The sequence below is a fragment of the Embiotoca jacksoni genome, unplaced genomic scaffold, assembly GCF_022577435.1.
Source record: "Embiotoca jacksoni isolate LCO1_2020_lvr unplaced genomic scaffold, fEmbJac1.0.p SCAF_28, whole genome shotgun sequence".
In the NCBI taxonomy this organism is placed as follows: Eukaryota; Metazoa; Chordata; class Actinopteri; family Embiotocidae; genus Embiotoca; species Embiotoca jacksoni.
The window spans coordinates 3,646,860-3,660,780 of NW_027185379.1; the positions used below are offsets into that span (position 1 = coordinate 3,646,860).

At 39.4% G+C, this 13,921-nt stretch overlaps 1 protein-coding gene across 1 annotated transcript in view; it reads right to left on the reverse strand.

The window, feature by feature from the left end:
- Positions 1-13,921, reverse strand: part of frem2b (FRAS1 related extracellular matrix 2b) — a 51,296-nt gene that overhangs the window by 25,222 nt on the left and 12,153 nt on the right. The window contains exon 3 of the mRNA XM_069161345.1: positions 4,001-4,147. Coding sequence (XP_069017446.1) covers positions 4,001-4,147 — 147 coding nt within the window. The remainder of the gene's footprint in view (positions 1-4,000; positions 4,148-13,921) is intronic.

Here is a 13,921-nt window from a genome sequence, read left to right on the forward strand (position 1 = left end):
TATGAGCTCTTTGATGGAGCTTATAGTCACCATTGCTGTGACACTGGCAGGATTCCTGTACAGCAGGAGCACTGAAGCTGCTGAAACATCACACACCCTCTCCATTGTCTCTGCTAACTGGTCACCTAACACACAGCAGGGGTCTCACAGGAAATATAAATAAATCGCTACACACCCCGAGGCAATTTCTGCAAGCTGCCACAAATGTAGAAAGCAACAAATTATTGGGAAATAAAGCACTGGAAAAATGGGAACCTTAAAAAAAAAAAAAAAAATATATATATATATATATATATATATATTGTTTGTTTGTTCTCAACTGAGGAAGAAAGACTGAAATATCACAGTTGGACTACAAACAAGATCTTCAATAGACCTCAGATTGAGAAATGCAGAGTTAGATTTCTTTTTTATTCTTTTCTTTGTTGTAAATGGCCTTTAATAGGCAAGTACAAACAAGAAAAATACCTCTCCTCAAATACTCTGAGAGCTCAATGGAGCTTCAAAAACCCATTTCTGTCCCCTGCACAAGGCCTGGAGTGGATGCCCCTGATCACAGCAGTCGTTATGAAGCTTCACAGCAGGTGGGCTCGCTGTAACCTTCAAATTGGTGCTCTCCACTGGGCACACTAAACAGTGAAGCAATAGCCCACCAGTGGGCTCCTCTGATTACTATTCTCCAAGGCAAGCAGAGATATACCCGGTGTTCATTTGGAAACAACTGACCACGGATCAGTTTTTATCGCATCACAACACTGAGGCAGATGGTTCGCAGTGCCAGGCTGCTCTGGTGGCCTGTTTATGCAAGTCAATCAACATGGTTTGCTGCTTTGACTCTCTTATCCTCATCACAGAGGAGGAAGAGGGAAACTCCTAACGATCACTGAGGAATTCATGAATGCTCTAGATTTTTTTTAAGGCAGGATAACACCTTTCTGAGATAGGATATATGTTCTTACTTGTAGGAGGAATACTGCATTTTTGTTTTTGAAGCACCAGAACAGTTCAGTTCTTCTCTCTTTATAATAAATAAATAACAGTATTCGATCGCTATGCTGATCTTTGTTTCTCTTCCACTCCTCTTACCAGTGAGCCTGGTTCTCACAGGGGTTCTTTCTGTTAAAAGGGAGTTTTTCCTCCCAGCTGTCGCTCATGAAGGAATTGTTAAATTGTTGGGTTTCTCTCGATAACGTTGTAAAGTTCTGTTGTAAGGACTGTATTGTGTTATGTTCCCTGAAATAACTTGTGTTGTGATTTGCCGCTTGTCACAGTTCAACCTTGTGGTTTAGTTTTGTCATATTGGTTTCTTCCTGTCCCTATAGTCTGTTCTCATTGTTTAGTTGTCGTTCTGTATCTTCCTTGTCATTCAGTTATGTCTCCCTTTCCATTCAGGGTTTCATGTTCATTTGCTGTTTTATTTTGGTAACTGTCCTTGTGTCTTGTTTCAGTTGTCTTTACTTCCTGTCACCTGTGTCTGATTGTCTTCCCGGCCCTGATTGTTTCCAGCTGTGTTCAATTATCCCCTGACCTCCTTTGTATAAAGGGTGTGTGCTCCCTACCTCCTTTGTAAGATTGTCGTCGCTGGGACCTCTAAGCTGGGTGTCTTTGTGCTTCGTGCCATGTCGAATGAGTTTTCCTGCCTCTTGGACTTTGTTTTTCCTTCAGGTTTTTTTTTGGATCAAGGTCTGGATTTATGTGAGTTTCTGCACAGCTTTTGTATTAACTTATGTCTGTGGAAGTGTGAATTTCAGTGAAGGTGTCAAACTTGACTTATTATTGTTGTGCATTTGAGTCCAACCCCCTGAAATTGTGATAGCACTATATAGAGCCAATTTAATTGAACTGAATAAATGATAAACAAAGTCAAATGTATGTTTTTGAACAAAAACATTTTTCACTAAAATTAATTTTTAAAGCCTGCCATGCATTTGTGTTGCTTTCTAGAGATTTAAGCAACCTAAATGTCAAATGGTGCAAAAATTACAAACACAGATCAATGTAATACAAGGTTTCTTTTCGGTAAATGTTTTTCTTGGCTGGAAATTAAGATGTCCAAGCCTATTTGTTGAGACTAACAAAAATAGAACAGAGGGATGTATGATTAAGAAATCATTGCCTGATGATGGAGAGGAGGTAAACATGCACTCATTTAAAGTATTGAGAAATAGAAAACATAAAGGTTTCACCACTTATGTATTTAGAAAGAGAAACGTTATTGCTGCTGGTTCTTTGAGGGCATTGTAAAAGCCAAAAAAAAAACACTTTCCTGTTTTTTTTTAAGCTTTCCATCAGCACGGAGAGGTGCATCCTCCCTGCCTGATCCATCATCATTCGCCTTCATGCTAAAGTAATTATAAGATATCTGCACTGTGGAAAGCTTGTTTATTGTTTTAAAAACAAACAATAATATTTTTGAACATTTAAAAAATGTGAGGCTTGTTTTTGCTGGGCACTGAACGCAGTTAATCCAAACTTCAAAGGAGTGCTTCTTTAATTGATACTGTAACCATTAATAAAACAGTAGTGATGCTCCAGAAAAACATAACAAAGGACAATTATTTGATTTTTTGCCAAACCACCTTCACACATGTTTGATACTAACTTGCAGAGAGATCATTGTGGGAAAATCACAGCATATTGATTTTGCATTTTCTGTTTCTTTTGTTCTTGGATTTTATCAACATGAACAAAATGTACACATTTTCCCACTTTTTAATTGACTTCTTTCAGTGAATTTTTAATAACCATATCTGCCTGCACTACGGTACGATGATCTGTCTTAAATTATGATTTTTTTTTCTTAATTTCACTGAGGAAGAGCAGATATACTGTGCAGTGTAAAGGTTATTTCATTTGCATATCACCAGAGAAATGTTTCATTAGTCTTGGTGCCCTGGGGCATACAAAGACACAGAAGACGGAACACTAAATGACCATAAGGGATTTGACCTTTTTGAGGTCATTTTAATCTCTCATCATCTTGATGGACAATAAATGTCAGCAATAAAACAGGCCATTGGTACCCGTGGTAAGAATCCCTGCCACTCATAAATGCTTATAGCAGCTTGTTTTTTCTTTTTTAAAACGGCGTGAACAGTTATTGCTTGTTTCGTTCTGGTCAGTAAATTGCCTCGACTAACATTTGGATTGGCGCCTCTCTATGGCCACTAACCTCAGGCGACCTTTCTCGTGCATACACAGTCCCTGAGGGATTGTCCTGCGCTATTGTGCGATTGGGATGTAAACACTGTCCAGAAGACAGAAGTGAAGGGTCATGACCTGTGAGACCCTCTGGGCTAACCTTACAACTGCCCTAAAATTGATCAAAGTATGTGCATGTGTGTAGTTGTGTCTGTGTGCTGTGAGTGGTGTCTATTGATTTGCTGGCCTCTAGCCCTCATCTTCAAGTAAACAAACACAAGGTGAAAAAGTTAGTGAAAGAGAAGGCATGAAAAATGCTTTCAAGGATTCCCAAACCACATCTAACGATAAGGAGTAAAAGGGATGTATTATTAATCTTGTGTGTTTCTTAGTCTATTTGAATGTTACCCATCAAGATAACTAAAATAAAAAAATAAGCAGATTTGGTGGTAAATTGGTCTAAAAGCAAAGCATTCAGTGAGTAGTTGGTGGTATGGATACACCAAGTGTTTCAAAAACAGCCATCAGCAGATCTTCTTGTGATCTAGTCGTCTTTTCATGAAAAAAATCTATCATATTTATCCTCTGGCACTTTTTTTTTTTTAAATATTTCTTCTTACTACTTTCTTTTATTTTGAAGTATATAATTATTTTTTTTTTTTATTCATAATGACATTCATCTATTAATTATTTTGGTGCTTATCTGGAATCAGATCAGGCTCAATATTTGTCAAAATAAAGTTTCATAAATTACAATGCATGCTTAGTTTTTTTTTTTAACTTTTTTTTAATTTTTTTTATAATTGGACACCTAACATGGAATTAGTGCTGTAAGTAGCTATAGATGAACTGTACTTACTAATGAATGAAGTCTCCCCCAAGTATCCCCGACGTTTCAGCACCACCTCCAGGAACTTCACCTCCTCATCCACCACATAGTGTTCCTTCTCTAATGAGATCCAAGCCCAGTTCAGACGGAACTGTTGGTTCTTCAGTTTGTTGCCTCCTGTAAACAAAAAATAATTAAGTTAAAGACTTTAAATGTATTCCTAGAACTGAGCATACAGCCAAAGAGAACAGAAGAAAAATTAAATGGACTAACCAGGGTTTTGAAAATGAACAGAACATTTTGCTACTGGGATGACTCAAACTTTCAAACGCTTTGAAGAGGATTTTTTGGAAACCTTTAGAAGCTGACTGACTCCTACCCAGCACTGAGTCTTTCATGCATGCAAAGACCTTATGCAAAGGCAGAGTTTGTACCATCTAATTGCTTCATTTCTAATTAAGATAAAAGGTGTCTGTTTCCTGTCTGAACTGGGTTACTTTATCCTTTTCCTTTTGAAGTTGCATTCAAAGGCTGAAGCTACATTCCTGGAGGGCACGGCTACTGCCATTTGACCATAAAGACTCCAAACAGAGCAACATACACAGGTATCAAACACGCATACACAAACAACAAATGTGCAAAGATGTTCAGATGGACTCTTACACACACAAATCCAGTAATTTTCAGAGCAAGGGCTTGCAGCCTGAATTATATTACAGTGGTTAATACAAACCTGAGTGCATCCCTCAGGTTGCACAGTGAGACCTGCTTGGGACTGTAATGGATGAGGATAGTAAGATCCAGATGAGTGAGCCACTAAACATCCAGCAGTTCAGCAAGTGGTAGAATAAAAGTGAAACTGCCAGGAGGTTGCAGGGACATTGTTCAGAGGTCTCTGAGTTGCTTCTGTTGTTGGTGTTAGGCACAACTGAGAGTTTCTACCGCGCCTCACCCTTCTTGTTACAGCTAGTAAATCTGTCACATCCAGCCGACCGCTCCACTGTGTCCATTTCCTAACTCGTTGCGCCGGGTGAAACCATACACATTCACCCCGGGTGTTTTATCATGTGTGAGCATGCATGAATATATACGCGTGTGTGTGTTTGTGTGCACATGTCTGTCTGCACCTGTTCCGAGCTTTTCCCTGCAGTCTACATCACACAGAGTAAAATTGGGCTTTAATGCCCCTGACTTTGAAGCTTTGTGACAATATGGTGCAATAGTTGGAACAAAAGGACCGAATCTGTGTGACGTACAAGGACAAGGAGCACTGAGAGCTCATTTGAATCGTTTAGGTTATTAATCTCTAAAGGATGCAGAGGTACTTCATTTTTTTTCAACCAGATAGAGGACTTAAAGTTGTGAAACATTTTCCTTTTCCTTATTTTGTCAGTACAGTCTACCAAAACTTCTGTATAGACGAGGAATACAGAAAACATAAACTGATGTTCCTCAGAGATCCAGTTCACACAGACTCAATGATCTCAACACTGAGCTGTAAGTGGGACAAAAGGCTCAGTACGTAAAGCCTGAGCAGAAGCTAGACTGTTTTCTCTGTAAAATTAACAAGAGCGTGAATAATTTAGTAATATAATGCATTTTGTATTTCATTAAATTCTCATGAACAATATTTTGGTATGTTTGAGGTTGGGTCTTGTTGTTCGACACAACACTTCAATAAATCTGTGTACAGCAGTGTTAATGACGAACCTTATGACTCAAACAACTGCCTCCCTCAGTTAATACTAAAGTAAAAAATGGCCTCAATATTTTCTTGAAAAAAAACTAACATTTTAAAATGGAAAAGTTTGGATATCTCATTGATCAAAATGTCTCAATTTTTTTTACATTTTTTTTTAATCCGATTTCTAATCTCTAATGCTGGCGCTCACTTTTGTCTGCATTCTGTCATTGTGCAATAACCATTTTCTGTTCATGCCAAATAAGCTGCTATTACTGATGGCAATTTTCAGTATTTTATGTGCTTTCCAGCATCTTGTGCCAAAATTTGCATCACTTAAGGCACAGAAATGATCGTAAGACCAAGAGACAAGTTGTTTGGTAAATCAATCTGAGATTTACCAAAGCAAGAATAAAAGTAATTCAATCAAACACCCAACATGATGTCTGCAAAGAAAACAAATTTTTCGGGAAAACAATTGTTGGCACCACACAGTGAATGTTGCTCATGTAAAAGATGACTCCTATTGTATCATACCAGCTGGTAATAAAGACGCTTATGAAAAAGTGATATATTTAATGAGCAAGAATACATTCTTGAGGTCTACCACAGTCTGGGATTTGAGCTCCCTGTGTGTTCCCCAGTGTTCTTCTGGAGACAGGTGACCTGTGTGTGACAGGACCTCCCTACACCATTTAGATCAAAGCCAGCAGCATGGCACTAATGCCACCGGTAAACACTGCATGTGTGATCTCTGAGCTGTGGAGACAGTCTTCCAGTTAGGCAATGGAAACAGAGAAGGTCATGGCTATTAATGTGACTGCACTTGTTCGCCCAGACATTGTAATAGTTAGTATGTATAGCATTGCTAATGCATTTGATAATAATTCAGTGTATTTGAAACCAGTTTATTTGCACAATCAAACACTCAGGAAGGGCCAATTATAAGGATTTAGCCAAAGTATGTAATACATTAACAATTTAAATTGGTGATGTGTTTTGCATAGGTGTTCATATGACACTAACGAACAAGCCTACATATCAAACTAAGCCTCAAAGAGGGTGCTCTGCTTTTTGAGATGAATCACATTAAACACCTGTTTGCTGTCACCAGTTTTTAAAAACTCAGCTGGCTTCATCAATTATTCATTTTCTCATATCCAGCAAGGTCTGAAGAGAATACATCCCCAGACTTCAATTTCAAACCTCAGAGAAATGACTTATGTTTTCAATTAATACCACGGCACATACAATCCCAGAATGACATGAGCAAACACGGAGTTTAGGAGGCCTTCAGGTCTCTGTAAAGCTTCAGTGTGGCCTTCAGGGAGCTGGGGAGTGGAGGTGCTCATTTCCAGAGGACCACTTCACTCCCCCAGATTTCTTTCTAATTAAGATAAGCAGGGGTTGGAGTAAGTCCACTTCAAAGAGGCCCCAAGGAAAACACCAGAGTTAATCTGTAACTAGGTCTCACAGCATTGACACAGAATTGAGGGAACAATATTGATATCTCTTCTGCCTGGGTCTTTTCACTGCTGTGCACTTCAGCACATGGCGCAAGACTTAGGCTTAATATTTCCACATAATACCCATTTTTGAAGAGCAATCTTTATTCAGTCACTGAATCGACTGCCTGCCTGTCGTCGGTTTAGTTGGTTTCCAAAATGCTTTTAAGCACTCGGAGTGCAAGTCCCTCAAAATATTACTGACAACAAACTGTCAACATTTACAATTTTAACTCCTTAACGAGAGACAAGCTTGTGTAAATAAGACCATTTCACAAAAACACTTGTTCAGTTCATGAAGCTGCACCAGTTCTGTCCACTCCGAGTGGATGTGTGATGAGGGACAGAAGCCTTTTGAGAGGGGCCAAAGAATGTTTGAGGCTGCTCTGTGCCAACTTGGTGCCCCCGTCTCCTCCCTGTATACATGTTGCAGACAGCCCTTATTTGGTCACCGTCAAGCATCATGGGGCCCCATGGACCCTCGCCTGCTCATTCAACCAGGCAGACAGACAGACAGACGGGCGGCCCTTCGCCCGCAGAGACAGCCCCACACTGATTAGGCAGGATAAACTGGGACTAGCCTATGAATCCTGTTCAATACACACAATACAGCTAAAAATACTTAATGATCATATCGTCCAAATTGACTTCCAAACTAATCTATTGCAGCATTAAACCATCAAGTAACACATAGCCAGATGAACAACTGTGCAGAGGACGACCAAAGTGATTTTAGTTGGGTGTTACGTGTGTGATTTACAACAAATCCTTTCAAATGCAATTAAAAACAGACCACAGTAGAAGACAAAGCCAAACATTTTACTTTACAATATTCTCATTTAATAATAAAGGCATGAAATGTGGTGAAACATAACCTCTATCTACCAACTGTACAACTCTTCACAGCTGTAGTAAAGGAGACAGGAGGCCAAGCAGTTTTAGCTTTCAATTACATATTCATTTTACAGGATTTTAAATTGGAAGGACTTTTATGTTGTCTCCATTTAAAATGATGCCAAAATGAGAAGTGCATTTTTAAAGTGACAGTTACTGATTTCCCTCAGAACTAACAACACCACAAACAGTAAAGATTTTTTTTTCTGTTTATGGTAACCATTTGTTTAGGCGCATAAAAATACTTAATAAGGATAATGAAATGCTGGATAGGGACTTTTTGCACCTGCACTGGGAGCCACAGAGTCTAATGAAGTACTATGCTTCAGATGCTTCATTCATATTAATTACACAATTCATCAAAGCCCCCAAATCAGATGATATTTTTCTCAAATAAACAGCAGAAAAAGTAATTGTCTACAAAAATAACTACAATAATAATTATTTTTCATGCTTAGACCTCAGCAACAGAATCAAAACATTGCATTGAGTTTTTCTGTTTATTCAACATTTGGATTTGAGCAAGACATCACTCCAACCACTGAACAGACTGTCATAAAGCCGTGGATTAACTGGATTAATTTTATGACCTCTATGATTTCACTCATTTTAGACCTTTGACAAGGTACTTTATGTTAATATTCAGGATTTACAGATCAGATTTCCTTGAAATTTGTTACGGCTCTTAGGTCTGTTGCGGCTACCCATGATATTTAGGACACTCCATGAGATTCCCTTTTGAGGCAAGACTTTAATACAGTGTGTATGATGAATATTGTATCATCTAGAGGATGCTGGAGGGATTTTAGGCTTTTAATCTTGTTTTAATTTCTGTTATAAAAGCAGTTGCGCCTTCAAGAAATTCACATTTTTAGCTGACTTTTAGGGGATGGTCAGCTGACTTAACATGTAATTTAGAGAAAAATCAATACTTAATTCTGTTCTGGGGAAACGGCAAAGATTAATTTCTGTGATGAAAGTAAACATATTCCATCATCATAACTTTGAACTTTTTAAAATGACCTGTCTTTGAGGTGCATAGTGTACCAGAGCATATCAGCATACTTTTCACCTCTCCAATTAAGGGAAAAGGGATATGATAATCCTGTTGAAGGAAAAAAAAGAAAGCGCATAGCGGAGCAGAGAGGGGGAGAGCAATATGGTCTAATCACCCTAAGCTTTGTATCTGCTGTAATGAGTAAGGAGTTGGCCGGGGCTTGAAAGATTTAGAGCAGTTATGATTTCACAGGCCCTAAACCGTTTTCTAGCAGCACAGCCTTTTGGTCTGTTGTAAAACGCGGGCCCTTTCAGAGGGGTCCTTTTGGGCTGCTGTTGCCTCCATGTCCACTCTGACACAGTGGTCACCCTGAGGCGAAGAAAAGGCCAGAGGTGCTTCGGAACAAAAGTGCCAGGTCAGAGAGCCTTGCAAGGCTTAAAGCTAGCAATGCTTTGCTCTCAGCAGGGAAAGTTCTTTAAGATTAACAGCTGAACCACAACTATAGAGGTGATTAAACTCTTAGTGTGCTTTCCAAATTTGGAATACAATTGCTACAATTACTTTTATCCTTTAATGACCATTTCATGAATAGGTTTGTTAAAGCTATTTAGAAACGGTTTCATTGGAATAAACAAGTGGTGTTTAGTTACACTGTAAAAACAAAATCTAATTATGCATCATTGTGCAGCCTTGTGCTGGCAAAAAACAACAAGACCGACAAACTACAACTCCTCAGAGTCCGTACATAACATACATTAAAATAGTTGGATGAGCACAGAAACTAATGATGCTCATGAGAACAAGAATGCTGAACAAGTAACCACCATCCACTCAGTGCTTTACAAAATAAAGCACTTCACTGTATGGTTTATAATCTAAATGTTGTCCTCCACCCAGTGATTGACAGTAGAAACCATTTTAGGCAAAGCAACAACCTTCCCCCTGCATGTGCACACTTTCAGTCTTTGATTCCAAATTGCAGCATGAGGTTGTTGTGGAAACGGCACAGCGACTTTCCTTCGGGGTCAAGTTGGAGCCCCTCTTGCATGTGTGGAAAAGCAATGAGGAATTCCCAGAGCTCTTATTTCAGATGGGGCTCCTTTATTAGTGGCCCAGGAGAGAAATACAGCAGAGGAAATGCTGTACAATGTGACTGCAGGGAAAGGTCACTGCTGTCCTGGGAGTCTGCTTCACGCTCCAGGACCCTCACACACTGCCACAAATGACGTCATTTGTCGGCCGCTACAGAGAACACTTCACACAAAACCCACAAGACCACTTCAAGTAGGGAAATAAAGTTTTTGAAATTATAAGGGAAGATCTAAATTTAATTTGCTAAAAATACAAATTATGTATTTGCTAAGGGCAGTTTTTCTCAAATTACTGACATCATATACATGCAAACGTCAACGTTTTTTTTTGTATAATCCTTTTTAGCCGAGGCCTGAAATGTGCTTTAGAATATTCGCAGAAGATTAGCGAGTAGCTCTGCAGATAGCTAACTCTGAACGCACAACTCTGCAGTGGATCTGCTAGGTTGTGGTTCGTCCAACCGAGGGCACAGAGTGTCCTGCCAAGCACACAAGGTCGGGACCCATCCCTGCTTATCTGTAGGGCTGGAAAACAGACTGATGCCACGTGGGTGGGCGCAAAGTGTTTGAAAGTTTTTTTTCCTTCTTTTCGATGAAGCTAGAGTTGTTAACAAGAGTATGATTCAATCTTCATCTTGCTGTTCAATACAAAAGGCAGTTAAAAAACTTAAAGTATAAATCCACTGACATGCAGAGACCTTTTTTCTGTCTAGCCTCTCAGCAGGATGGTGGCCACTGCGCCAAAAAACCTGAAAAGATGAAACGTCCAGGTCTCCTATATTTCTATACGAGATCCAAAAGAGGTATAAAAGCCGTTGGTGAGGGCTTTTCTTACTTTGGTTGTATAGGTGAGGTCACACAAAGTGCTCCCTGATTGCCCTTGAATAGCATTCCTGTCTGTCAAAGCGGACGCGGCCTCGAGTGTCTTAATTAACAGTTGGCCACACTGTTTAGAGAGCAAAAGCCTGAACTCTCAATAGCAAGGGAAGTAACAACAAAAGGCTGAATTAGCAGCTACAGGGCTTTCTATGGTGTTCACATGTAAAGGTCAGTGTGGATTTAAAATCAAGAGTTTCTCACTCATTATCACTCAATTATGTGGAGCTTGAATGCGCTGATGCAGATCTGGCAACGCTTCTGTGGGCCTCTAGAAAAACATGCATATGGAGAAAACTGTAAAAAAAAATATCCAGGACCTTTGTACAACACTTATGAAGTCATCACAACACCTCCCACAACAGTACGTTGTAAAGGAATAACATGCTTTTTGAGCTTATCATGGAAAACAAAACAAATATTTTCAAGTCATGTCAGACATGACCTGTATGAGGAGATGAGCTCATGGAGACAAAAATATGTCTCTGTCCCAGCAGCTGAAAGGCTCCCATTGTTACAAGTTCATGTGTTAAATGTATCTCAACTTTCCAGTGTTGCTGGTGGCTGAACAGAAAGGAACAGAGGCAGTGAAACAACAAGGAGGTACAAGTGGAAGTGTGAAAATGTGAGAAAAAACAAAGCAACATATGGATGCAGGGAGACAGGACTTGACTAAGAGAGGGGGACGTGCTTTTTCTTGACCATTGAATGCACAGTGTTTGCTCTCTTGTCAGACCGAATAATGGTGAACTGTTTGCTGAAAGCAGCAGCGTGAGGCCATAGAATATAAAACCCCATCCCAGTCTCACAGACTCATGTGCTCCATACTAATAAAGCCGGGTATTTGTTGAATCTGTTCTAAGGGCCGGCCCCCACTGGTTTCATTTATAACATGTTTCTGCTGCATTTCACAGTTGTTACTTCCAAATCCTGACATGTAGGAAGGCCTTTGTCTGAGAGGAAAATGCTGCCTGAACTGCTGAAATGGTAATTCCCAAAGACGTGTTAAATGACTCTTATTCCTTTGTTTATGAAGGGAGAAAAGGAGCCATCAAGTAGAACTGTGCAAACCTGCATGTTAAAGATAAACATGCTGTTCCGCCTTCAAGAAAAGAGAGAGGAACATGTCTGAGGATTTATGGTTGTTATTGTATGCTCCTTGTAATATTGGACTGTAGATTAGTCTGTGCAGTGGTACGGACCCTGGGTTCAAAAATAAGTGCTGCCATGTTCAAAAGAAGACTACTTTGAAGGACGCTTGTGAAATTTTGTTTAAACGCTCAAACTACAAACAGTTTTCTTTGAATTATTGTAAATACTTCTGGATGTCTTTTTTGAAGACTGTGATTCTTATGAGTGAGAAATGTCCAAGAACTTTTGGTGCTCACTTTTGTTGTTGCAGGGAGAAATTTTGTGAAATGTAACTGCTGTATCAGATTGCTCTGTTGTCTAGACCTGCACCTTCTGGCCTTTCTTGCTTCCTCTCGTCCCATGTGCTTGCTAATATGTTACTCTTCACTCAAAGCCCATGTCCTGGAAAACTAAGATAAGCCCATGCATGGTCTAGTTAATTTCAGGCAGAAAGACATTCCTCAGTATTCTTCATGCGGGGAGGGTTCATCTGGGCTCTTCACATTTCCCTGACTGACTGTTCAAGACACTGTCAATTATTTTTTTTAAACATTTCTTAAACTTATATGGGACAAAAAAAAAAAAAGAAAACACAAAAAAGAATTTGATTTGAAATTAATATAATGTTCTGCAAGAACTGACACACAAATCTTGTATAATTTCCAAGAGAACATATGTTAAATAAAAAAAATTAAAAAAAACCACTTGATGAACAGTGTTGTGCAGGTTAAAACCAGAGGAGCTTAAAAAGAACAGTGTTTTAGTTAAAGGTTACATTGCAATAAAAACAACACAGATACGGATTTACTGATGGCACCATCTACATTTTAAATAAGACTTTATTTCACTTGAAGTTCAAGTCACTTGATGACATAAAGAGTGCAATTGGAAACCTTCTATTTTAAAAGTTGACTGTTCAGAGATGTAATGTGGACCACAAAGGTGAACACAAAACATGTGTTTGAGGGACTCGTGTCCTCTTAGAAATGTAGAGAAGCAGTGTACACCCTTCAATTATGAGTCTGCTTTTTGTGTACAGGTAATGAAGTCTATGGCAAATATCAAAATCAATTATATTCATACGCAGATGAGGTTTCATGCAGGGCTTACCTACATGTGAGCTTGCACAACTTGACAACACAGGTGGTGTGAAAAGAGTGAACTGCACATCAGCACATTCACGCCATCACTGCAGGCTACAGGAAGCAGCTTGACGCTTTGCCCCCATCAATACTGAGACCAACAGAGCACTTCTTTCTTTCATCTCCTCTGAATGCTCCTCCCTCCCGTTTCTCAACAACATGAGTTCTTATATCCTGCACATCAGCCTACACCTATAGAAAGCATGTGGTGGTGGAGGTGGTGGTGAGTGGGAGGTTGATCCAAACACAGAATCCCCGAAAGGTTTCATCATCGCCTTTTATTAAATGAGAGCCCTGTTAGTTTCAAGACACACTCCTACCGTGTGTGGAAATGAAAACCTTCTCAAAGGACCTCGCATCAAACTGTGTAAGATTTTAAACTCTACTGCATTGTATATTTTCTTGGCATACTGACATGCTGATGATATCAAAATGAAATAAGCTTTTCTTGATCTACATCACAGCACAGTAATCAAACGAGATGACGGCTTGAAATCAAAGACAAAACAGTTTTCAATTAAACTGTAGTTGATGCCCAGCATCTTGATGAAACATTCCAGCTGTGCCAGCTTCATCTCTGATTATGAAATCAGGCAGCTGGCCCCGTGACAGATAGATAGAGGGTGCGTTGTGT